The following is a 25,344-nucleotide window of genomic DNA, read 5'->3' on the forward strand; positions in this document are numbered from 1 at the left end:
GACAGGTGGGGGTTGGGGAGCCCAGAATGTTGCTGGCTGGTGTCCTGCCATGTCTGGCTGCCAGGCACCTTCACGGGGCTCACTGCTCACTGCTACAGGATGGCTCCTGGTGGGCAGAGTAGCTCCTACGGGGTAAGACACTGCCAGGGGTGTGGCCTCCACCCAGGGCCAAGGGCACAGGCGGGGAGCTAAAGCCAAATGGGGTGGGAATGAAGAAAACAGGGGACAGAAGGGTGGTGACCCTGGGAGGGGACTGAACAGGGAAAGCAGGAGGCTATGGTTAAGAAGGATTTGGGGACTTGGGGACCAGGGAGCAGTTGGAGGGGTGACTGGGCATGGGGCGTGGACAGTAACGGGTTGGGACTAAGGGTCCCAGAGATGGGAGACGTAGGGGTTGAGGAGCCAAAGTTCTGGAGGCCGAGGCTGCCCTGGACAAGGTGGGCTTTGGATGGAGGCCAAGGAGACCACGACCCAGGCACTGAGGACAGAGGAAATGAAGTGTGACCTACCGACAAAGTAGCAGGTGGCAAGTGTAGGAGAGACAGGATTTTCCTCTCCTTGGGAGAGCTACGAAAATGAGGCCTCGGAGAACTCCTCCATGTCTATCCCTGGGGGCTGGTGTGTCTGAGAGCTGCCCCCACCCTCTCAGCCCATCTAAGGCCAGGTCAGGCTCTCAAATAAACTCCCGGTAACCAGGTCCAGAGCCACAGGCAGCGAGGCCCTGTACAGCCCAAACTGCCAGCTCGGTTGCTAGGGGACACCAGCGGCGTGTGCCGGGCATCATCATTGGTGCTGCAATTTTTTTGTCAGCTGTGAATAACTCAAGGAGGCTGCAGCGGCCATGCCTTCCCGAGCTGCCTGCCTGGACCAAGGCCCATGGCCGAAATTCTAGGAAAGCACATCTTCTGAGCTGACCATAAAATGAGATTCCACGGTGGTGGTGGCAGCATGACCCCAGCTCCAGCTTCTCTCAGCAAAACTCCTGCCTGGCCTTGGGGGACAAATCAATCAGGGAGGATGCGCTGTGATTCCTGGGCCCTTGCACTGGGCCTGCCCTTTCAGTCATCCATGGAGCCCACCGTCTGAGCAGCCCACCCTTCTAAGAGCCAGAGCAGCAACAAGAACTGCCACTAACCACAGAGGGCACTGTGCTCCCACCTTCTCTGTGACCCCAAGGTCGTTTCAGTCCTTATTCCCATTTTACAGACAGGGAAACTGAAACTCAGAGAAGCAGAAACTGAAACTCAGAAGGCACAGAGCTGGGAAGTGCTGGAACTGGATGCAAACCCAGGTTACCCAAGCTCAACCCTGACCCTGCCTCCCCAGTGGATCCAGCCCAAGCTGGCCTGGTGCCCAGTCAGGGCCTGGACACTCTTGGCCATTGGCACTGGGCCATGGTCGGAGTTGGGGACCACTGGCCACACCACCCATAGTCACGGGTCTTTGCAGAAAGCCTCCCCGTGGCACAGTTCTCAGCCCTGTCCGCTCACTCAAGTCACTAATGCGCGGCTGTGGAAGGCCCGGAGGCTGGGCCCAGAGGGGGTCAACCCGGCACATGGCTGTCTCTGACTCTCCCCTCTCAGCCTGCCAGGGCTCTGCACTCCCTCGCCTTGCTCTCAGCTGGCACCCGCCAGCCCAGCTCAGTGGCTGTTGGAGAAGCAGCATTTTGACAGGGCTCTCCTGAGCCCTAAGAAGCTGCACAGACTTCAAAGTCACCCTGCCTCCTCTCCCTGGAGGAAGAGTGGGCTGGCTCACACCTGACTTTGCAAGGCTCTGTCCCCTGACCAGGAGGTCTGCGCGGCAGCTCTGGCTGCTGGGAACCCCAGAGCCTGCCTAGGTAGGCCCAGTGGCGTCCTTGCCCTTGACTGCTGTGGCCCCTGGCCCCACTGTACCAGCTGACCATGGGGTTGAGAGGTTGGAGGACTGATAAGGGGATGCTCTTGCCGAGGAAATGTACAACATAGAGAATAGCCAAAAACTCTTTCTGACAACCCCCTTTGACCATTCAGATCCAAATTCAACTGAAATCCTGGAAAACACATTCCTCTGAGGCTCCTGTCACTTCATCCCCCTGAGCCCATTTCCTCCTCTGCTCATTAGGGCTGCGAGTATCTACTTCTTGTCTCTTTTTCCAGGATGATGATGAAGTAAGTGAGCCCGCCCCTGGGCCTCCCCACACAGCCTACCCAGGGCCAGAGAGTGGGGTGACCAGCACGGACTAGGGAGGTCAGATATTATGGGTTGTTTGGGAAACAGCAGAAGTAAAACAGGGTATTGGTCCTGGAGACCCCCGGGCTGGAAACTCAGGGACAGCCTGAGGACAACTCCGGATGCAGCGCTGGTCTCAGAAGGGTTTGTACCTCATGCTCCTACGATGTGAAGACAGGAGGCTGGGCTGCCCAGGAAGTGGTGGTTGCAATGTAGGTGGCTTTGCCCTCTGCCCTGGCTCCAGCCAGGGACGTCTGCTGCCCCCAGCCCCACCTCTCCCTTCTGACCTGCTGGCAGGCTGGCTGTCAGGCAGGCAGTAAGCTCCCTCCCAGGCCAACAGGATCATTTCCCCTTGCTGAGGCCTCAGAGCAGATGAGTGGGGTGAAGGAGACTGGTGAAGCTGGGGCCAGGCTGAGCCTCGACCTCACGTCCCCGCCCCCACCACAGTACAACACCTATCAAATTGTTCTACCCATGTTAAAGATTTGCCAACTGAGATGCATGTAAGAAAAGCAGCTGCCTCAGGTCATACAAAGCCCCCTTGCTGCTTCCACCCAGGGCCGGTTCCTAACACAGCATGTGTGTCTGTACCCACGGACGGAAGACACTGTGACACGATCCCAAGTGCTCTGGAACCCCACAACTGAATGTGCCAGAGGAGAGGCCAGAACCACACAGGGGTTCAGGGTACTGGATCAAGGACCCAGAACATCCTGCTTCATCCTTGGATTGACTCCAACTTGGGGATGGTACTTTATCAGATGGAGGTTGGGGGAGGGGAGTCAGAAAAGTCAAGTTCAAGGGCACACCCCACAGAAGGTGAGACTCCCTCACCTTTCTGGGGAGAGTAGGAGGGACTGGAGGCTTTGGGGGACTCTCACTGTCCCCCAACCTCCACAGCCCAGCCCCAAACCATGGGGTCTATGCCCCCTCCTCATCTCACTCAGCCTCCAAAGCTACACGCCAGACCAAGCCAAGATCACCTGTCTCCGAGCACAGAGCTAGAGTGTTCCAGTCAACCCACCCATCTGGGTCCTGTGATTCCTCCTCCGGGGTATTTGGAAGTTGCAGCCACAGCGGGACAGACCCTGCTTAAAATGCTTCTGCAGCTTCCACACTTTGGTCCACCCACCTAGCCCCATCCGTCCTTCCACTCCACAGGCGCTGTGTCTCCAGCCCACCCTCACGCCCCCGTGCCTCTGCTCATAGTGTTCCCTCTCATCAGCACTCCCGGGAGCCATGTTCATACCTGTCTTCTCTGCCCTGGCTCAGTACATGCTTGTTGGGCTGATTCATCTTGCTTGCGATTCCCAGTTCCTCCCCTGCCTCTAATTCAAAGCAGAAACTAATGTGTTGGGACCAGGCAGTGCCCACAGAGGCCATAAATAGGGCGAGAGGCCACTAGAAGCTGGAAGCCTGGGTTCTTGCCCCAGCTCTGGTGCCCTACAGCTTCATGACCCCAGCAGGGCCCCCATCCTTCACCAGGTCTGGGAAAAGGGCTGGGATGAGAGGGACTCCGAGACCCAAGAGCTGGACCCTCCCCTGTTCTACAAAATATCAGTTACCCCATCCTTTTCAAGACCTTGAGGTCCCCAGCCTCTTGGCCAGAGCTCAGTGTGAGTCCTGGTGAGCCGCGGCAGCTCCAGGGCAGTGTGTGCGGGATGGAAAGACCTCTTGGGATGCCCACTGGGCAGCCAGGCGGGTGGGCGGCAGGGGAACTCACCCTCTCCAAGTCCTGCCGCAGGTGTGTGAAGAGCTTCAGGCGGCGGTAGAGCACGTCCTGCTCCTGCTGGGCCAGGTTGTCCACCTCGTCGGTCTTGGGGGTCAGCAGTGGCTGGTTGGCATTGGCTTTCCTCTTCAGCTTCCAGTACTGATAGATGAAGTCGACCAGCGCCTCAGCCAGGTCCAGGCGCTCAGCCACCTCGGCTGGCTCCACCAGTTCGTAGAAGTCCTCCTCCAGCTGCTGCAGCCGCTGCTTGCGTAGGGTCACCTTCTCCAGGTCCTCGCCGGCAGGGCTGGGCTCCACAGGCTCAGACGTGGGGTCACCCCGCGGGCCCCCATCACTGTGCTCCTGGCAGAATGACTTGAACTTGACCTCGTCGTTGTCGGCTAATATAGTCCGCATTTCTAGGCCATGGTCAAAGGCGCATGTGACGTGGAACGCTGTGACGCAAGCAGGCATGGAACACTGGAGGGAGAGGAAGGGCAGCGTCAGGCAGGAAGGGAGCCCTGGTGGGAGGGGGGAAGGATGTGGGGCTTCCTCTGGGGTTCAACTGAGAACGAAGGATGCTGCTGGGACCCTAAATAAAAAGGAACGAGCTCCCAACATCCTGCAGGGGGTATGGAGGGAGCCACGGCAGGTGGGAAGGGGGAGCTCTGAGGGAGCCAGAAAGGAAAGGAGGATCAGCACCACATACCCTAGGGAAGGCAACAATCCTGACTGGGCAACCCCTCTGGGGACAAGCTGTACTCCTGTGTGGGCAAAATGACTTTGGAATCAGAGGCATCAACAGAAAGAGACTGGTGATGGATCACTTCCTCCTCTACAATGTCATCTAAGATGGGAGTTGTCTTCTCCTTTGTCCTCTGGGAAGGGGGGACGGGAGCTGGACCCCTTCCTTCTTCTCTTGCCCAGGCAGCCATGGCCAACTCAGGGCCTACCCCTCCTCCCAACCTCAGATGGTGGTGTGGGCAGCTGATTAACTGTTTCTGCAATAACCCACCCAACTGTTAGTGACCATTTAAGCTGCACTCACAAGTCATTTTCTGAGTGTTATAAACAGATGGAGGCACATCAGGTGTTTGCGATGACAACTGTTCCTGAAGAGAGGAGGGGGAGAAAAGATGACCCCCCCACCTCCCCACCTACAGACCAGCAGCATCAGCATCACCTGGGAACGTGCGAGAAACACAAATTCTCAGCCCCACCCCAGACCGACTGAATCGGGGCTTCTGGGGGCAGGCCCAGCACTCTGTGGACAAGCCCTCCGGTAATACTCATGCACACAAGAATGCGGGAACCACTGCTATTGAGATACCAGTGCAGGCCTCCCTGTTTCGGGAGGGCCTGTTAGCTCAGGTGAAGGAAAAGTTTGATTCTCTCCTTCCCATGTGTCAAGTTTAATGTCAGAAGTGAGGTTCCTGTATTAATTAAGCCTGAAGACACCTGCTCTTGGGGAAGGCCAGCATCCTCAGCGCTGCAACGGCATGGTGAGTCTTGGCTCCCCAGGCCCCACCCTGTGCTTAGAGGAAGTGGGGATGGAGGAACGCCCCTGAGGTGGGGTTCTGACCCTGGTCCCAGTCCCAGGCCTCCGTGGCCCATCGGTGGCTCTGTCTGCAGCACCATAGGGACAGCTACAGGGTGGTAGCAGCTGCCTGTTTTTCAGGGTGTCCCAGACATGCCCCTCTATGCAGCTGGCCCCTGCATGGGCTCCCGGGCAACAGTGGGGTGAAGTGGCCATGTACCTGGATGCAGGTGCCCGTGCACTCCTTGCAGAGGCTGCAGGACAGAGCCCAGCGGTTGGCTGGGATATGCGAGATCTTGGTGATGGGCTCCATCTTCTCGGGGCACCCGATGCTGACCTGGGCGGGACACAGGGAGCTGCATCAGGTCTCTCGTCCTCAGCCTGCCTCCAGGGATTCCCCAAATGGGGGGCTGTCTGCTGAAACCAGGCGGCAGTAGATAGGGCAGTGGGAGAGCCCCTGAATCCCAAGTCCTTCCTGATTGTCCTAAGGTGACCAGTAGGTGAGTGTGTTAGTGTGTACTCACCTCTGACTAGACCTAAATTGTTTGTGACTGTGTGAGACAGTGCACATCAGTGCCTGTAAATGACTGAGTGAGTGTGTGTAAATATGACTGTGTGGCCCTCAAGACAGAGGTGCTTCTGTGTGTGTGTGTACATGCATGTGCAGTGAGTACATGCAAGGTCCCCCTCTCTTCTGGACCTCAGACCTTTGTTAACAGCATCTTTGGAGTTCTTATTATAACTTGTATCTATTTTACTTATCTTTTGGGGCTCTAAGAAATGGCCCAAAGCAGCACCTCCTCTTGAAGAGCCTCCAGGGCTTTCCTGGCTGATGGGGATGTGCCTGTTTAACCCTCCTATGGGGACAGGCCAACAACCACCATGCCCATGTCTCCTGGCACAGCCCACCCCTCAGCCCAGAGGCAGGCTACACTTGCCTCCCCACTGTCCCTGCCTGAGGATGGAAGAAGGGCCTCTGTCCAGGGGTCCTGAACCCAAGGGCTCCTGTGGCAGGGTCTCTGTTGGTTCTCTCTGTGCCTGCTGTGCCCAGCCCAGGGTGTACTCAGAGTTAGTCCAGACTTCCAGATGCTGATCAGGGAGCAAGTGACTTTGCTAACATGATCACTATCATCACAGGAGCCTGCCATGTGGATCCCAGCAAGGACTTTCAGACTGGGAGCCCACGAAGGGAGGACCACCTGCTGAGAGGGCCGCCTATCTTGCTTCCGGGCACAGGCAGCGGTGGAGTGGGACCTCATTCTGGGTGAGGGCATGCAGAAGGACCAGGGCTGAAACTCTGGCCAACGTCAGCATCTCACATATCAGATACAACAGGATGGCCTTCTGGGAGCCCAGGGCCTCTAATACACTGTGGGCTCAGCCCGTTGCCTATGGTCCCTTCCCACCTAGACTTATACCCAGGCCCACCGCTCCATCCCAGCCACAGCCACAGCAGCAGGCCCACTATCCAATTTTAATTAGGCTCACTGCCTGATTTCCTTTTAGGTATTTGGCTTTTTGTTTGGAAAAGGTAGCTTGACTTTGGTTGGAACCACTGCCTAGATTTAGATGGCCCCACAACCTGCTTTCCCCTGTAGCCAGCTGCCTGAATTTTGTCCAGCTCTCAGACTACCACCCAGATCCTCCAGGGGCCCCCGATCCCATTTTCCCATGGAAACCACGACGTGAGTTCTGCTCAAGTCCATAGGCAAAGTTCCTGTGGGCTGCTGTCCCAGGTTCTTCCAGCTTGACAGCTGAGACACCCTCATCTTACGTGGGCCCTTCACCTCCTTTTCCCAGGGCTCTGCTACCTCGTTCTGAGTCCCATGCAGACCCACTTCCCCACAGCTGTTCCCCAGGGCCACCCCACCCGTCTGCCCACCTCAGGAATCCAGAGAGCGCAGCTGACGTGCACCCACTTGGTCCCACTTCTGGTGGGCTTCAGGGCTCCTCCTCGCTTGGGGCAGAGCAGGCACTTTGGCTGGACACCCAGGGCACACGTCCGGCACAGCCAGCTGCCCGTGGGCACCTTGAGGATCCCGTAGCAAGCCTGGGGAGAGAGCAGGGTGGTCACGAGTCAGAGGCACTGGCCAATCTGCATCTGGTCAGCAGTCAGCTGCAAATGGTCCCAGTCGCAGCCCGAGCTAAGAGCTGCAGAGCTACCTGCTACCAGGCTCTGGCAAGAAGAACTCGGGATGGATTATAATGCAAGGGCTCCTCGGAAGCTCTTTGCCTGCGTGTGCCTAAAATGTCACCGTTTCATAGTCCTCTGTGAACAGGCTCAGGTTTGCCCTCTGCTGGGAGGACATTCACTTTAGCCAGAGATTCATAATCAGTGATGGACTTCAGAAGTGTCCGTGAACTCCCTCAAGTTGAATACAAATTTGGGTCTGTATACAGCCTGAAGACAAGGCCCAGCTTTCATCTCTATCCAGGGGATCAGTGAAGGCAGCTTACAGACCTAAGAGCTGCTGGGTATAAGGGATGTGATGAGTTGGGGGGTGCACTGCTCACCCACCTGTCAGCCAGGTGAAGCCCCTCTGTGCTCCCCAGGAGCCATTCCAGCAGCAACGGGTAAGGGGGAGACCTCAAGGTCAGGGCCAGAGTGGGTCCACCAGGTTCCAGTCAGGTCTTCTGCAAACAAGGCCCAGAGATGCCCAAGACCTAGAGCCTTGGGGCCCAAGATCAGGAGGGGGCTCTGCTCAGGCTGTATCTGGTTTATAATACCAGTAACAGGAACAAAAACCTATAGCCCTCACTATACTGTTCTAAGCAAATAATTCATAGTTAAGTAACTTAATCCTTACAACTTACTTTTATTTATAGTTGAGGAAATAGAGGTCAAGAGAGGTTAAGAAACTTGCCCAAAGTCACATAGCTTATAAAGGGCAGAGCCATGATTTGAAACAAGGCAACTCGGCTCTTTGCTCTCAATCACCACACTGTGCAGGTCTCTTTCTAAGTTCAGGATGGTGAGAGCAGAGGAGGAGGGGCAGGTGGGCAGGGCATTGGGTGGGGAGGGTCTGAGAGAACAGAAAGACCATCCAATGGGCATTTACTCAAGTCTGGCTGACAGGGGCACCACGGGCACTCGCTATCACTTCTTCCTGCCCTGCCCTCCTTCTACAGGCCTGTGCCCACAGAGTTGCTACACTCCTACAGCCAGGATGACCAGCCCCAGGCAGGTGCCCGCCTGGGCAGTGTGTGAGTACAGTGTGGGTGAGGGCAATCAGGGCTGCCCACCTGGTGCACGCAGACGTTGCATTTGTCACAAAAGACCATCTCGTTGCCATCTTCGCCCTCGGGAGAGCGGCACACGTCACAGACAACGTCCTCATCATACTCAATGCCCAGCCCCTCCTGCGTCTCGATGGCGCGTGCCATATTCTGGTGGCACAGTGTCTCCAGCTCCTCCAGCACACGCTCTAGCGTCAGCTCGTCCAGCTCTGGCCTCTCTGTGAGGATGGCAGGGGGTGGTGTTAGGAGCCCAGCCTTTCAGGGCAGATGTATGGGAAGGTTTCCACTCATCGCTGTGCGACCTGGGAAAATGCATCTACTGTCTTGGGCCTCAGCTCCATCATCTGAAAATGGAATGAGCTGGACCATCCAATCTCAAAGGCCCCTAGAGCCTGCTGTGTTTGACTTTAGACAGCATGCTTGCGACCCCACACACATGTATACATGCAGATAGCATGAAAGTGTCTCTGGGATGAGGCTGGCTCCACGGGGAATCCACTGCTTCAGCTGCATATGTAGAGGGGCCCCTGAAGGTGACTGAATATGGCAGAGCTGGCCCTTCTTTCGGGACATGTGAGTGGGCTCCAGCCAGGAGGCCCATACCAGCTGACTGTGGCCCCATTTGTCATCCACGACCACTTGTGTGCTCACTTAATTTTCAGAGTTCTTGGGAGTATTGTACTAAGTGTGACTGTTACAGGAAGAGTATGTGCTATTACTGCCCTCACCTGACAGCTAGAGAAACTGAGCTGTACAGAGACACCAAATCACTTCTCCACTCAGCAGTGTAGCAGGGACTTTCCCCCACATCTGTGATGGCCACTGCCCTTCTGAGGTGAAGATGCTGGGGTCCAGAAGAAAACCCTCCCTGGCCCAACCCCGCCCCATTCTCAGCCTGGTAAGTCACCTACCCATCTCCTTGAGCTCCAAGTTGATGAGTTCCAGCCAGTAGGCGTCAATCTCGTCCAGGTCATAGCGGCTGCCCCCTGGCCAATCAGGCTGGGAGCCCTCGCCAAGTTCGGAGCTGCTAGGGGACACCTGGGGAGGGGGGCCTTCCAACTGTGGGAGGATCCTAGGAAACCAAGAGGGGGTGTCATGAGGGGAAGGGCCCTCAGTCTGCCACCCTCATGGGTCTGGAGGCCTCCAGGGAGCTGGCCAGCCCAGCTGAGGAGCTGGTGGGCAAGTAAGGTGTGAGACCTGGATGCCAAGCAGAGCCCACCTCCTTCCATTCCTCCCTTACACTTTCTCCTCCCACCTGCCCACCCTGCAGAGACTGGAGGAAGCATTCCAAGTGCTGTCCTGGGCAATGCTGGGTACCAGCCACTTTGGGACAGGTGGGCCGAGCCAGCTGGGCTCCAGGTCCTTCAGCATACCCCTTGAGGCCAGGGTTGTCCCCATGCCCTATAAGCCCTAGCCCCTCCTTCATCAACAGCCTCAGGGGAACTGAGGCCAGGTCTCCTCTGGGGTGGGGAGGAGCCCTACCCAGCTATGCTGTTACAGCCCCGGGTGGCCCTTTCCAGATAAAAGGTCTAGGGCCACAGAGGACACAGTGTTGCCCACACACCTTGTCCTTCCCCTGATACGACATTACCTGAGCAGTGAGTCTTCTCCCTGTAGTGTCCACCCCACCCCTCAAGATGGAGGCCTCCTCCCCTGGCTTACAAAGGTGTATCTATGACAGTCCCAGGTCACATTCCAGGTCAGCCCTCCCTCGGGCCATCTCTCTGCCTCTGAGGCAGCTTGGAAGGGCCCTGGCTGCAGAGCATGGACTCCAAGCCCCGCTCCACCACTTAATGTGTGACTCTGGGCAAGCCACTTAACTTCTCTGTGCCCCAGTGAGCTCATTCAAAAACTGGGCTGATCATAACAGTACCTACCTTGCATGGCTGGTGTGAGGATTAAGTGGATGAATACAGGCAAAGCTCTTAGAACAGTGCCCTGCATACAGTAAGCACTCTAGGTATATGTATTTTAAGATCTCTGGATCTCACTTTGTTCCTTCTGAAATGGAATACCAGGGCCAATTGCTTTGGGAGAGCAATTTCCCCTCTTGGCTCAGATGTGTACTGCCCCTCAGTTCCTGATGCCAGTTCAAAATGCCAGCTCTTCCCACCCCCCACTGGTTGCCATGGTAATTGCTGTGGAGCCTGGCCTCTGTGTGGCCAGGCCAGCCAGGGCTGGGAGGCCCCTCACTTGCCTGAGAGGCCTCCTGGGGTCGGAGACAGGGCTGCCAGGGGCTGTGACTCAGTGCAGACTGGGGAGGGGAGGGCAGGGCCCCGGATGGCACAAAGACATGGCTGAGCTATGGGGAGGCCTCCTGGGCTCCAGGAAATGCCTCGGTGTCAGGAAGAGGGGCAGGAAGGATGAAGGAGACAGGGAGGCAGAATGGCCTCCAGACCAGGAAGGAGGCCTAGAGGAGGTTGGGGGCAAGGAGAAAGGGAAAGGGCTTGGTGCCACCTTTTCCCACACAAGAGGCCCAGATTAAGGAAGGCCTTAGGTAATGATAATGGCGTGACACTCCCCTCGCCCCATACAGGTCATTCCAAATAGAAGCAATATTAATACTCTCAGTCCTACAAAATTCTGCCTTTCCTTATGAAGCTCTTATTTGAATTCATACATTTTTTTAAACACAGACTGTAATTATGTCGTGATCCTGATTATGCCTTAGCATATGCTTAATGTTTTAGATAACCCTCATCCAAATGCCAACCACCTACTGGCATAACTACCCACATCTGTGTGCTCAGCCAGCTGCCACCTGGCCAGACCTCTTAGGAGCAAGATCATGTTCCTTTCTCTGGGATGCTGGGGTTAAGGGGCTCACACCAGAAAAGGCATTTCCTGTGCTTCCTGTGGCTCTCATCTTCATCTGTTTGGCCTCTTCCAGCTCTGGCTATGGAGGAAGTTCTCCTACCAGGCATGCACTGACAGTCTCAGCTGTAGCCAGCAGGACTGAGGTCAGCTAGGAGGAGGCGGACAGCTGGGTTGGGATCTGGGGGAGGGGAGGGGTCTCTACTCCAGAAGATCAGACAGACACCAAAGGCTGATTTTGCCCTCGGCTGAGTCTTTTAGCCACACTGAGGGAGCAGCAAAGGCTCTCACTCAATTCACTATCTGGGGGCAACATGTATTCTCATTACCCAGAGAAATTTCAGACCATGAAGTGGGCAGACCTGCCCAAGGGCCAGGGAGGACTTGGCAAGGAGGGGGCCGGGGTAGCAGCCAGGGGAGGGCGCCAGAGCAGCATGCCAGGGGGATCAGGGCACAAGACTCTCTCTCTGAGCCACACAGGGGCAGCTCAGGGTTTGTGCCTGTGGCCTGTGATTTCCTGGCCCAGCCCACTAGGCCTTGGCAGTCATGCAGGGAATTCCCCAGAATTTCCCGACTTCCTCATCTATGAAATGGGGACAGTAATATGCACTTTATAGAGCTAATATGATAATTAAATGAGATGATAAACATAACAGGCTCAGTACAGCAAGTTCTCAGGAACAGAGTTCCTATAGCAATTCTGACCATGGTGGCTGCCGTGCTGGCTTCCAGATGAGGGCTGTGCAGTGGGAGGCACCCAGGAAGACGGAGGGACCAGGCTGGAGGGAGATAGGGGAACGGGCATGGAGATATCTCCAAGACAGCGCCCCTCCCCACCTCCAGTCTGTCCTCTCCAAAGAATCACGGACAGGCCAGGAGTGCCTGGCTCCTGTCAGCTCAGAGCAGCTTTGCATATGTGGGAATGCACCTAGTAGAGCGAGTGCTGTCTGAACACGTGCTCTCCTCTTGATGTCAACAGATAAAGCACCGTGCAGGCAGACTGAAGCCAAGCTACTGGTGTGGAAGCATCTGCAATGAATTACCCAGGCCAGCGGATGGTTCCGGAACCACCTGACATTGACATCAAGGAGAGAGGACAGACTGCTGGGCCAAGCCTAATCAGGACTCAGCTCTCTCTGTCCAGCTGGTGGCCTGCCCTCCCCCTTGTCAACCTGTGCCCTTGGCATGTGTATTCTCAGTTAATCCTCACTACCACATCATCGGGCACATACTGTTATCAGCCCCATTTTACAGAGGAAGAAACAGGCTCAAAGAGGTCAATGACAGTTCTTCAGTCTGCAGAGGTGAGGTATGAAACTGGCTAGGAGCCTGCCCCATGTTTTTTGGCCCTGGGAAGGAAATTCAAATAAATTCCTTCTCCAAATCCCACATATACTTCTGTCTAGAGAGGCCTGGAGCTCCCCTGATTCTCAGAAGGCCCCAGCCAAGTGTTGGGAGGCACTTGGCCCTCAGGAGCCACAGGATGGGCCCAGCCCAACACCCAACCCTCTCTGAGCACCCGAGTGGGGTTTAGCGTCTGCTTCGTCTCTAATCCCAGGCCCAGCACAGGCCTGGCACCAAGTGGGCACTGGGTGTCTATGAGCCAGTCATAGGTGCGGCTGCCAAGAAGTAACAGTGCCAATGTCAAGGGAGGTAACGGCTGTGATCTTTGCCTCAGGCCTGGTCAAAATAGGCCTAAGTGAGAGCCAGAGGGCTGCCAAGGCCAGCAGTGGACTGCCAGTAACACAAGCTGCCCTGCCCAGGCGAGCTGGTGGGTGGGGGAGGCCAGGACAGCAGGCCCCTCTGCCCTGGGACATGACTTGGAGGGTTTCCCAGGGTACGGAAAAAAGCACTTGGCTGAACTCTGTTGTTAAAGGCAAGGCCCACGGCCCTGAGGCTACCTCCTGACACAGGAGAGTCTGTCCCACAAGACCAGAAGGCTACAAGGCCCAGAGAGGACTCAGCCCTGACACAACACTGACCCAGCCTGGCAGGGGGGCCTCTTTGGAGGCTGGCCACAGCAACTGCTTCCTGAGCATCTGCTGCGTGCCAGGCATTTGACTCCCTCCCACTAGGAACTCCTTAAAAAGGTTTAAGAAGTCAAGAGCATGGCTTATCCCTGTCTTAAGGATTGGTTAAAAGCCTGGAGACTTCCATGATAAGATCTGCTTGTAGGATTCAGCTTGGATGACATCAAGCTAATCCCTCGCCAGTTTTTACCATGTGTGCCAGGTCCTGTGCGAAGTGCCTTGCAAGCATCATTTCCCTACATCACCTCGACCACTGCATGAAGTAGGTGTTATTGTTATTCCCATTTCACAGACAAGGAAACTGAGGCCCAAGGAGATTACATTTCTGGTCCAAGGTCACACTGAATGGGACTGGCAATTTGGACCCAGGCCATCTGGCTCCAGAGCTGAGCCCAAGCACTTAGTCTCAGTAAACGTCAGTATTTCTGAAACATTTCAATGGTTTATGGGACAAAAGAATCTAAAAGAGAATAGAGATGGGCTAGAAAGGAATCCCAGGTCTGGTAGCGCCCTTGCCTGGTCCTAGCCTTCCCTTCCTCCTCTGCCTCTGGCCCCCTAGCCTGGAGTGCCCAGCTCACCTCACCACAGGCTCTGGAATGGCCTCTGCTCCGGCGGGCACCTGCACGCCCTTCTCCCATTCCTGTCGCCATGGATCCGCCAGGATGTAGTAGTCATCCGGGCTGAGCTGGTAAGAGTCTGGGATCTTCATAGCTGTGATCAAGTCTGTCCGGAAAACCTGTTGGAAGCAAGGGTGCAAAGAGTGGCTTCAGCCTGCCTCAGGGTGGTCTGCTCGAAAGACCAGGGAGGAAAAGGCAAACTCCGGGGGTCTTTCTGCCCACTTGCTTAAAAGTAAGAAGACAACACAAAAGCAGTAAGCACAACAACGCATCTTCTCTGAACCCAGCACAGTGCTTTGCACACAGTGGATGTTCGAATAAATGCACTGAATTGAGTTCACATGTGTTCTGACCTATTCAAGGACACAGTTTGAGTGATGGATGGGAGTGCACCTCAGACGGAAGAGGAAAGACTTGTCGAGAAAGGCAAAAAAAAGATGAGGAAAAATCAGATGGCAGAAAAGCTTCTGTGAAGACAATACTCCCATTAAGTGACTGTTCGGGGAATTTCCGTTGAAGGCTTAAAATTATGTTTGTAGTGGCAACCACAGGCACAAATGGAGGACACCAACCCCAGGCGAACAAAATGCCAGGACCTTACGCAAATAACTGAGAGAGAGGCTGGGGTTTGGGGCAGCCTAGAGAACAGCATCCCATGGGTCAGGGTCTCTAAGGTTCCTCAAGAACAAGGACACAATGTCCCCTACTTGGCAAGGGCTCCACAGGGCCATCCTCTGTGTGTGATGGGGAAGAGGGAAGATGGGGTTGAATTCCTTCTCAATCAAGCCCATCCAAATCTCCTCAGAGCCAGACAAGGAGTGGCTGCCGCCTCATGCTCTGGTTTTCTTCTGAGCACCTGCTCCTTGGGGAAACTCTCATCCCAACGTTCTGTCTGCTGCCCCACCCCACCCCAGAACAACCTCCAGGTCCAGCCCCGGCAGCACCGGCAACACCTCTCTTGTCCCAGCTGCCTGACCTCACAGTGGCTCCCACAAAGGGCTGCTGTGGGATCTGGTGGCAGGTCCAGACACTATGTGACTTACTTAGGTACAAACTCTCCCAATGATCATCACATGAGAGTCATAAGTTAAAGAGTTCACATCACTGAGACAGGAGAAACCACTTCAAGGAGTTCTCCAGGCCTCAGACCAAACTTCAAACCCACCCCTCCCCGAAAAATCAGCAGTCACTGGCTCTCCAGAGGCTCGTGACAACCCATGCAGTGGTAACCTCTGCCTGCTGGGGGCCCAGCTCACTGGCTGTGTATGTCTCATTCAAATCTCAGGCCATATCCACAAGGAAACAACTGAAATGGGGACACTGAGGGGGCTCCAGGCAGCATCTTGCAGAAATCTAATTAATGTGTGCATCTAGCTAGAGAGGGCCCTGGCTTGGAAAAGGTCAAGTTTCTTGAAGACTCTATTTGCCAATATAATTTAATTGTTAAGACTAACACCCTAACATTTAATTAGGGTGCCAGTGTGAAAAAATTAAAATGAGATTACGATTAAATGCTAATTAAACAGAAGATGGAATGTGGTAAAGATTTCACAGCCCTGATAATTTGCATATCTTATTAGTAAGCAATAAGACAGCTGATACAAGAACACAAACTCAGACACTGAGTGCTTTTGCGGTGTCCTTCAGCAGACCCCCCTTGCCAGCTGAGGCCCTTTCCAGTGAGGCCTCTGCCAAGCCCAGCAGGGCCGGGGCTGGGTTATTTCCCTCCGGGCCACAGGACAGGACCTGGAAGGGGTGAACTGAATTCACAGTGGACTCAGGACTCCCTCAAAGTTCTCCTGACTCATGCAGGCCAAGTGGTGTGACAAGCAGAGCCCTGTTGCTCTGATGCCATGGGGAACCACCCACCTGGGACAGTCCATCATCTTGCCCAGGAAATCAACCCTTCAAGCCTCTGGTATCACTGCATGCCCCTCCAAAGAGGCACAGGTGAGGGTGAAACCCTCATCTGGGGCTTTAGTTTAAAGGCCACCTCCTTGGGGATTCCATCCCTGATGACGGTGACTCAGGGAGTGCTGACTGCCCGACAGAGCCACTTTCCATGTCAGCATCCTGCCTCACTTCCTGGCACTTACCCTCTTGAAAATTAACTGGTGTACTCATGTTGCTCCTTTCTTGTCATCTCCCCCGCCACACATTCTCATGCCTGGCATGCTGACTGGCACACAGCAGGTGCTCAGTAAACAGCAATTGAGAGAATGAATGAATGAAAGAATGAATGAATGAATAAAAGGGCCTCTCTGGGGAATTATCTGATGAGTCTGTTGTCCCCAGCTGGCTCCTCGGCAGTGCTTTTTGAAGCCCCATTAACAGGGTGAAACACCTCATGGATATACCCAGAGCTGAAATCCCCAAGCACATGGACAGGAAGAGAGTAACAGGCAGCCTCTGGTCTGCAGGGCTCGAGGCCTAGGGACCAACGCACTGCCCAAGCTGGAGTCGGAGACAGCAGAGTGCTACGCCACACCATGCCGGCGCAGGAGAGGAAGCCCTGACCTAAGAATAGGCTTGGCACTAAGCACTCAGAGCAGGAAGGGATCCCAGGCTTTACTCGGGCAGGGAGAGTCAGGAGAGAGGAGAGTCTGGTCCCAAGAGTTCCAAGTTTCGTCCTGGGTCACTCAGGGAGCAGGTGGCAGAGTGGACACCAGAGGCCCTTTCAGGCAGAGGACTGATGGAAGCACAGGGGGGCAGCACTACTGGAGTAGTCCTGGCCAACACTTAAAGAGCGCTGAGTACCAAGTATCAGTCTAAGGGCTACTCTTGAATTAACTGATTATTAGTCCCTACACGAACTCTGTGAGGCAGATGCTACCATCATCCCCACTTTAAGGTTGAGAAACCTGGGACTCAAGTTGGTTAAATAACGTACGCAAGGTCCTACATATTGAAGTGGCAAAGGAACCCAGGCCAAGACAACTCTGGAGCCATCCAATACTCCCCTACAGCCTCCTGCCCCTGCTGGCCACGTGCTCATTGACACTGCCCTTGGGTTAACCCAAAGTCAAATCAGGTGGCTTCCCCAAAGGCTCAAATATGCAAATCAGATGGTGCCCTTTGCAGTTCTAAGCCCTCGGGTGCTTTTCTCTGTCTTCCCACTGCCCTCAGGCTGAGCTGCAGGGCCTACCAGGGGATGCACTTGTAGTCCCCTAGCACTTTTCAACCTTTGCATATGGGAGGACTCTGCTGGGACACTTCTCCTTTGCCAAAGTGGGGTAGCCTGTTTCATCCTTAAGTCTGGCCCACATCTGCTCTGGGAAGTCTTTTCTCCGATCCCAGGCTGGGTTCTGGGCTTCCTCTGAACTCCCACAGCCCCTGTGTTGGAATCTCCTGGTTTCTTTCCAGGTCTTCCCCACTAGAAGGTGAGCTCAGCGAGGTCTGGCTGGGCCACACAGGGCTTGGCACATGTGAGCTGCTTAGAAGGCTGAATGACTCAAGTGCCTTCCAAGGATCTGCTACCACCTTCCTGGGTTGCTGCCCAAGGCTATAGCTGGGCAGCTGGGAACTCTGCACCTTCCAAAGGAGCCTCTGCACATTTATGTAAAACTTGTCCACAAATATGGCAACTCGACTGTAAAACCCAAACATCTTTTTGTTTTGAATTGCCAGAGGTTGGGCTTGAAAAAAGACTCAATTATTCTCCTAAAACGCCTTTGAATTATTTATGAAAACTAAATAAAGAATAAAATGGACACTGATGGACTGGAGGCCTTGCCACGGCAAGAAAGTTGGAAGCTGGAAAACAAGCAATTTTCAAAGAATATGAATGTTTACTATTTTTCTCTTTTGGCAGAGATTGACAAATTGTCTTTAAAGGTCTGCTGCCTGGCAACCAAGTTCTGCTGAGCTGCTTGGGAGATGTTGATTGCAGCTTCTTCAAACAGTATGAAGGATGTTTAAAGGTCTAAAACTCTAATTTAAGAACCAATCTGAGCACCAGGGATGCCAATGCAGCTCTGGTGGGAGCTGAAGACCCTGCTGGGCCCAGGAGTAGGAGTCCACGGCCTTGACCTCTGGTTCCTTTCCCCAAGACTGAAGACCACAACCACTGAAAAGTCTACTTAGCTTTTTGCACCTATTTCCTCAGTTAGAACCCAAAACAGGTTTTGGGTTGATACCTTCTGCCAGAAGGTATCAGTGGAGTCTGATGTGATCATCAAAAGCAAAAAGACAATGACAACAAGCAACTTTCATCACGCTGTGCTAAGAGCTCTCATATATGGTCACAAGCTTTGTGGATGTTATGTGAACACTCCATCCTGGGACCTTGGTCTCTGCTTCCTCTTCTCAAGGGCAAATTATTGTATCATAGTGTGTTTCAGACCAAGAGGAAGTTCAGTTACTTAAGGACAGGCTCCAGCACTTAGCACAATTACAAAATATGATTATTTGTTTAACGTCCATCTCCTCTAATAATCAAGCTGAGAGCGGCAGAGACTTCATGTGTCCTGTTTACTATTGTGATAGTTTGTGGCACAGTGCCTGGCACGCAGCAGGTGCTCAAAAAATGCTTGTGGAATGAGTGAGTGAATGAATGAACCCCAGGATTTGTCTGAGGTATGACTGAACTCTGACACTTGCTGCCCTGCCTAGCAGGGAGGATGGAGGCAGGGGGTTGGCCCAAAAGACTCTTCCAGGCGGACTTCAGGAACTGATCTTGGTCGATGAAAATGGCTTTGGCCAAGGCTGCCTCTCCTTGACCTCTGTCCACATCAGGAGTCCCAATGCAAAGCTGGGAGTGGCACCCTCCCCCGAGTTCCCCACAGGATATTTGAGGGTCTGTCTTGAAAGAGACAAGTGAAATTACTACCAGATACTTCATTTTAAATCACAATTTTTTTCCTGAGCATCTTGTCTCATCAGAAATAGCTAACGGCGAAAAGTAATTGCCCCGTTAGAGCAGATACTGTGCTGAATGCTTTATATATATAGTCTCACCTAATTCATATTACCCCCATTTTACAGATGTGGAGACTGAGACTTAGGGAGATCAAGCCACTTGTTCGAGGTCTGCATTGTCCTTTAACCACTGCAATGCTGCCTGCAAACCAACAAGGTATTTCTTCTTTTAAAAAATCTCTCCTGGGCTGGAACCTGATAAAGAGTATCAGCCAACAGTAAACTTAGATAGTTAAAATTAGGCATAAAACACCAGAGTAAGGCTCTGAGAAGAGCACCCTCTGCCCAGTTCCATTCAAGCTACCACTAGGCTAATTTGGTCAGATACTTAAAACACACTCACACACACACAGCATCTTTTTCTCTTTCACAAGGATAACAGCACTTCCTGCTCTTAAAGAGAATTTATTACACACATTTCTTTTGCAAGACAAGTCCCAGAGGCCAGGCGGCCTTTCCAGCTGGCGGGATCAGCAATGTTTCCGACTATACTAGAAGTGGATTCTGCCCCCCACCCCAGAGGAAGGCAGCGGGAGGGAGTCTCAAAAAGCAGGCGCTTAGCCCAGCGGAAGGGCTCCCCTCACTGCCCAGCCCCCTCACAGGGGGGCAGAGGAACTGTTGGCTAGAAACGTAGCTCGAAACCACAGGGCCAAGCATATGACCTTATTTTGGATTCTCCTGTTTCATCTCTCAAGTTTGTGGGCATTTTCCATTTTATTACAACATACGCCATCATTGCTTTATTACAAAATATGTTATTTCAAACATCTGGATAACACCTCTGCTCCTCCAGAAAGGTACCTTATTTATCCTGTGGTTTTGCACCCCTACACAATCTGGCCACCCCTGCCTTCACCCAGAGTAGGAGGGTCCCATTTCTAAAAGCAGTGGGTCAAACCAATAAGCTGCATCCTCACTCCTCACTCTCTGCCTTTTCCAGGGGGGTAGGCCATCCTTATATAGGAACTTTCACAGACACTGGGTCTGGGGGACACCCCACTGGTGGCAGAGGTTGTTCACAAGGATCACCTCTTTCTCCCAGGCCCTCTCTTCAGGGGCGAGAGGGTGAGCACATTGGTGAAGGGCCCCTGTGGAACCTGCAGAGGCCCCATTCTCTCATTAGAGATAGACTGATTTGTCACCAGGGCCTACAAAGCAGCCACCAGTTGGATCCCAACTCCCAGCCACCCTGCTCTGGGACCATCCAGGCTTCCATCCCAGGGAGGCCAGCCTCACCTCCACTCATTTCTGGGATTTCCCCCACTTCCAGGCTCCACAGGCGTCAGGAGAGGACAGTCACATCCACAGAACAGAAATTCCATGGCAAGGTGTGGGGCGGGGCTCTACAGAAGATGACCCTAAGCCTCAGAGAGAAACAGTCACTTGCCCAAGGTCACAGAGCTCCTCAGTGGCAAAGCTGGCTGCATCTCTCATAACGGACACTTTCCTGTGTAGCACCTGCATCCTGCTGACAGTCAGAGGACAAGCTCCCTAGGGACAGAGCCTGCATTTTCTGTACCCCTAGCAATGGGCTGGGCCTATTAGGTGCTCTCCAGTGCTTGCTGAGTTTAATCAGTATCAGTAATTCCTGGGCCCTAAAGACTCCTGTCCCTGCCCACTGGATGACTTCTGGGGACTCTGACTCCCTGAAAATACAGCTTTCTATCTCAAGACAGCTTGCCTGGGGGAAACCCCCACCACTTGGCCTGCCTTTCCATCTGCCTCTCTGCCCCAGGCCCGAGAAAGACACAGCCTCAAAACCACAGGGCTGGCCTCCAGGTCTGTTCCTGAACTGCCCTTCACACCCCTGCCAGGCTGAGGGCTTGGCAGAAACCTCAGTCCTCTAGCTTCTATGGGGGAAGGGGGCGACCTGGGGGACTGCCCCCACCCACACTCCCTGCCTTTGCTTAGGTCACTGAACCTGGCTGGAAAGCCTCCCCTTCCTCCTTCGACCTCAGGGTCTTCTAGGGAGGACCAAGCCAGGAACTCCAGTCTTAGCAAATTAAAGAGAAAGGTCTACGGCAGTAGTTCTTAACCCTGCCTTCCAGCAGGAGGGCTTTTATAAAGAACAGGTACCTGGGACCCCACTCTAGTCCATTTAAGTCAGAATTCCTGGGGCTGAGGTGGGATGGGGGTCTGGTGTTGGTATTTAAAAAATAATCTCTGGTCTGTGATCTCCATCAGATTCTCAGAGATATGCCCCACAAAGTGTTAAGCACCAATAATGGTTATGGTTTTTGGTGAGACAGGCCAGGCCAGAAACCCAAGGCCTCATCATGGTTTATACACTAATACCACCTCCCCAGGCGAAGCTAATCCCTTCCCCTCCTTCAGGACTGGCCTGGCCGACTTAAGCCCCAAGGGACAGATCTCAGCTTTGTTGGGATCCTGCAGACAGGCAGAGCAGAGAAAGGCAGCAGCCTGTGTCCTTGGGGTCAGCCCCACCTTTTCCTCCACTGCCAAAGGGGATCCCAGGGCCAATGTCAGACCTGGTGCACTTCTGTCAAAAGTCCTAAGCCAGCCTCCCAGGAATCCCAGGGCCTGTCTCTTCAGGCGCCGGTACTGAGGGCTGTATTCTCCTTCACCCTGGCTGAGGGAGGCCACCCACTGGTTAAGGGCCAGAAGGGAAGCTGGGCCTCAAGGCCTCGGCCCTGTCCAGGGTCCTGACTCTGGGTCAGAGCACTTTTTCCTACCCTGGAGCACTTTATTCTGATGTAGAGGTGCCCCTTGATTTGGCCCCTCAGGGTGCACTGGGAAGGGCAGCCGCTGGCAGGTCATCACAGAGGCAGCCCTGCCAGTCTCACCTAAACCCAACCCTAGCCCTTTCCATAGCTGTTGGCTTCCTGATGTGCAGTGCTGCTGTTATGCTAAGTACTCCTAGTCCTTAAACCCCCCACCCCATCACTGTCCACATTCAGAGATGAGGGGACTAAGTGAACCATGGGTTCCATGGCTCTGCAGCCACTAGGGAGGGGGCTCCTGTACCACGCACATCAATTTGCAAGCATTCTGGCTAGGAACTCAGGCTAGACTGGGAGCAGACTGTGTGACCAGCCTGATTATCTGCCACCAAATCCCTGCTTTCACCACATTCCCATGAACCAAATAATTTGGAAGGTTTCACTGATGGTTTCCTCTCTCTGCCCCACGGTAACTTGGAATTTATGCTAGCTATGGCCCAGCCTCCTCACGTAGGGGACGAGGGAAACCTTGCAGGCTACTCTCCAGCCTGCTGTGGGAGGAAAAGCTTGTCCTTGGAGACAGTTCAAGGCGGGGAAGACTTTCTCAGCCCTCCTGGAGCCCAGGTGCCCAGGACTCGAGGCCGGGTGTCTCCAGTCAGGCCTCAGAGCCCGCTTCTGAGGCTCCTGGGCCCAAACCCAGGGCCATGCACAGCCAGTCCCCAGTAGGGCTGGGCACCAACACCCTTACAATGGTTTGACTCTATTTTTAGGTGGAGAAAGGTTCAAAGGCTCTGTGCGCTGGAAAACCCACGAGGCAGGGGAATTTTCAGCCCCATGCAAATCACTCTCTCCCCTAGGCCTTCGATGACACCTGTTTCCTCCCTGCCAGCAGCTCCTGGGTGTACATGGCAGCCCTGCCCCTAGGATCTTTGTAGTGGGGGGGGGGGGCCCTCTTACCACTGGTGCTTGGAGGGAGCAAGGAAGGGGGGGAGTTAGGGGACTGAGCCAGGCCCAGGAGCTCCCCAGAACTTCCCCACCCTTCTCTAACCTGAATAGCTGTTGAAAGCAGTGGGCAGGTGGGATTCTGAGAAAATGGGCATGACAATTCCTGCCTCCCAGAACCAGGAAGACACATAAAGGTGACTATTGTTTTACTAATTAAATCACAGCAGTGGTGGAGCCCCTGTGGGTCTCTTGATGAGGGTGGGGGTTGAGGGTTAAGGGATAGGAGAGGAGTGGGGGCTGAAGGAGTGGAGGGGTGGTCCCAGGGGCTCCCAGGGCCCTAGCACACTGCCTCCTACTTCTCAGTGCACTTGAGCACATCCCATCCACCCACAGAGCAGGGCTAGTCCAGGAGGGCACTAAGAGCCTCAAGAACAGCATCCTCTCATGCCCACCCCACCCCGAGTTTCAGTCCTTACTGCATTCCAGGAGACATCTCCTTCCACTTCCACCCCTCCCCCATGGGGGCCAAAGGAGGACACTAGGTTGGGGGATGGGGATGGGAGGCATCAGGTCTCAAAGGAACCCCCCCAACAAAGGGAGAGTCCTAGGATAGGCTAGCTTACAGAGGAGGTGGAAGAGGCAGGGAGTCCTTTTTCAAATGCAAGCTTCTGCAGAAGACCCCCCTAGGGCCAGCTAACAACAGCTAGGCCAGGATTGCCCCTGTGGTGCAGGTAGGGAGAGGAGGGCACCAGGCTCAGAACAAAGATACCCTCCCCCACCCCACACCAAGGGCTATGCCCCACAACTCTGGGCCTTCCCACCCTTGGCACTGTTGGCCCTAAGAACTTTAGGTCTTGGCTATATAACTTTTGAGATCCTCAGTTTCCTTATTATACAGAAGGACTGAGAACTCTGAGCTAGTTTTAAGGATTAAAAAAGTAAACCATCCAGCTCCATGCCTGGCTGCTCTGCAGGCTGCAGAATAATGTCTCTCTTAAGCGCCAGATTCAAAACCGCCTCCTTCTCAGGCACTCAATGCTTTTGCAACCTCATCTGTGCCAAGGGCCTCTTCTGAGCCCAGTGCAGTGAGCTGAAGACCTAAGAGGGAGCAGGGCGGCCAGGGGCTGTGAGTCTTCCAGGGCTTCAGGAAGCAGGATCCTGCTGCCCATTCGCCCACCCACCCGCTAATGCTCTTCTCCAAGGCACCGGGGGCATAAACACCTCTACCTGCCACAAGAAACAGGCCAGGGCAAAGTGAGGAAGCCTTAAAATGCAGATGTGTGTGAACCTGGCATAAGGAGTGGGTGACTCAACCAGATGACTGAGGACGCCTTCCTTCACCCCTACATCAGCAAATGCTGTCACCCACGGCTGAGCCTCCAAAATGTCCCAAGTCCTACTGCTCCTCACTCCACTGCCACTACTGGGCGCTAAGTCACCATTTCTCTCCTGTACAACTGCGAAAGAACCCTACCTGTTTCCACACTTGCCCCCCCATTCCCTTCTCCTCACAGCAGCCAGTGGGACTTTTCATTAAAACAACCGACCATGTCCTTGGTTACAATCCCTGAAAGGCTCCTCCTCTGGCTCAGATCAATAGGAACATCTTACAACAACCTACAAGGCTATGAGAAACGGCATCCCCGCCGGCCTTCTCCCATTCCCTCACTCAGCCACACGGGCCTCGGTTTGCAACGACTGTGCCCTCTGCCAGGAACGCTCTTCCCCCACACATCTGCAGAGCTCCCGCCCTCCCTCACCACAGGTCTCTGCTCCTGTTGCTTCCCCACCTCTGCTCCATCCTTCTCCAGGACACTTGTCACTACTCACCTCTGAGGGCTTCTTTTCGTTCTGTCGGGGCCAGCCCGACTTGGTGCTGCTGGGCAGTTTGGAGCATCTTGATGCAGACGTAGCGTGACCTACAAAGACAGCACAGCCCATGAGGCACCCCTGGAAGGCCAGGAACACCACCTATCTGCGTCCAATGACAGGAAACCTGTGAGGAGACCTCTGGCTTGAATGTCCAGGAGGTGGAGACCTCTTTGAGCACCTGGAGGACTGTCCCTGCTCTGGGCCTCTCCAATGATGAACCGGCGGGGGGACCTGAAGCCTCTTTCACTCAACCAACCAGAAAGGGCTTAAATAAAAGGTAGTGACCAGGACTCAGTATTAGCTTATTCTGTCACCCATGGCAAGTCCCTTGCCCTCTCTGGTCCTCTGTTTCCTCCTTGGTGAAGGAGGGCTACAATAAGCCTTCCGTAGCCTCTCCAACCCCACCCCAGGTTACACCCTCTGGGATGACGCCCAGTGGGAATACAGAGGCAGAAGAGGGCAGTGGGAAGAGTGCTGCTCTAAAGGAGACTCACAGACCAGGCTTGAGCCCTGGCTCAGCTCTTACTAGCCTGTCACCGTACGCAAATGACTTAATCTCTCTGAGCCTCAGTTTGCTCTTCTATAAAATGAGAGCAAGAGAATAACTGTCTTCAAAGGATTTTTATAAGAATTAAATATGATGCCAGTAAAGTCTTAGCACAGTGTCCAGCACACAGCGCTACCTCAATAAACATTAGCTATTATTGTAAGAGTCCAAGGCCTTTGCTGGACTGCAGGCTGTGGCCTCCACCCCTACGGATCAAAAGAGCAACAGCCA

General features: G+C 54.2%; 1 protein-coding gene across 28 annotated transcripts in view; it reads right to left on the reverse strand.

The window, feature by feature from the left end:
- JADE2 (jade family PHD finger 2) overlaps positions 1-25,344 on the reverse strand; it is a 51,801-nt gene that overhangs the window by 14,542 nt on the left and 11,915 nt on the right. For 21 of the 28 annotated variants that reach the window (XM_008510120.2, XM_070570984.1, XM_070570982.1 and 18 more), the window contains 7 exons: positions 24,525-24,613; positions 14,113-14,270; positions 9,602-9,762; positions 8,697-8,908; positions 7,336-7,503; positions 5,674-5,790; positions 3,932-4,396 (listed from right to left, as the gene is read on the reverse strand). In XM_008510120.2, coding sequence (XP_008508342.1) covers positions 3,932-4,396; positions 5,674-5,790; positions 7,336-7,503; positions 8,697-8,908; positions 9,602-9,762; positions 14,113-14,270; positions 24,525-24,613 — 1,370 coding nt within the window. Of the gene's footprint in view, positions 1-3,931; positions 4,397-5,673; positions 5,791-7,335; positions 7,504-8,696; positions 8,909-9,601; positions 9,763-14,112; positions 14,271-19,107; positions 19,264-24,524; positions 24,614-25,344 lie in introns of those variants that run through there. The other 7 variants (XM_070570989.1, XM_070570991.1, XM_070570975.1 and 4 more) reach the window with 3 other exon arrangements.

The sequence above is a fragment of the Equus przewalskii genome, chromosome 13 (genome assembly GCF_037783145.1).
Source record: "Equus przewalskii isolate Varuska chromosome 13, EquPr2, whole genome shotgun sequence".
In the NCBI taxonomy this organism is placed as follows: Eukaryota; Metazoa; Chordata; class Mammalia; order Perissodactyla; family Equidae; genus Equus; species Equus przewalskii.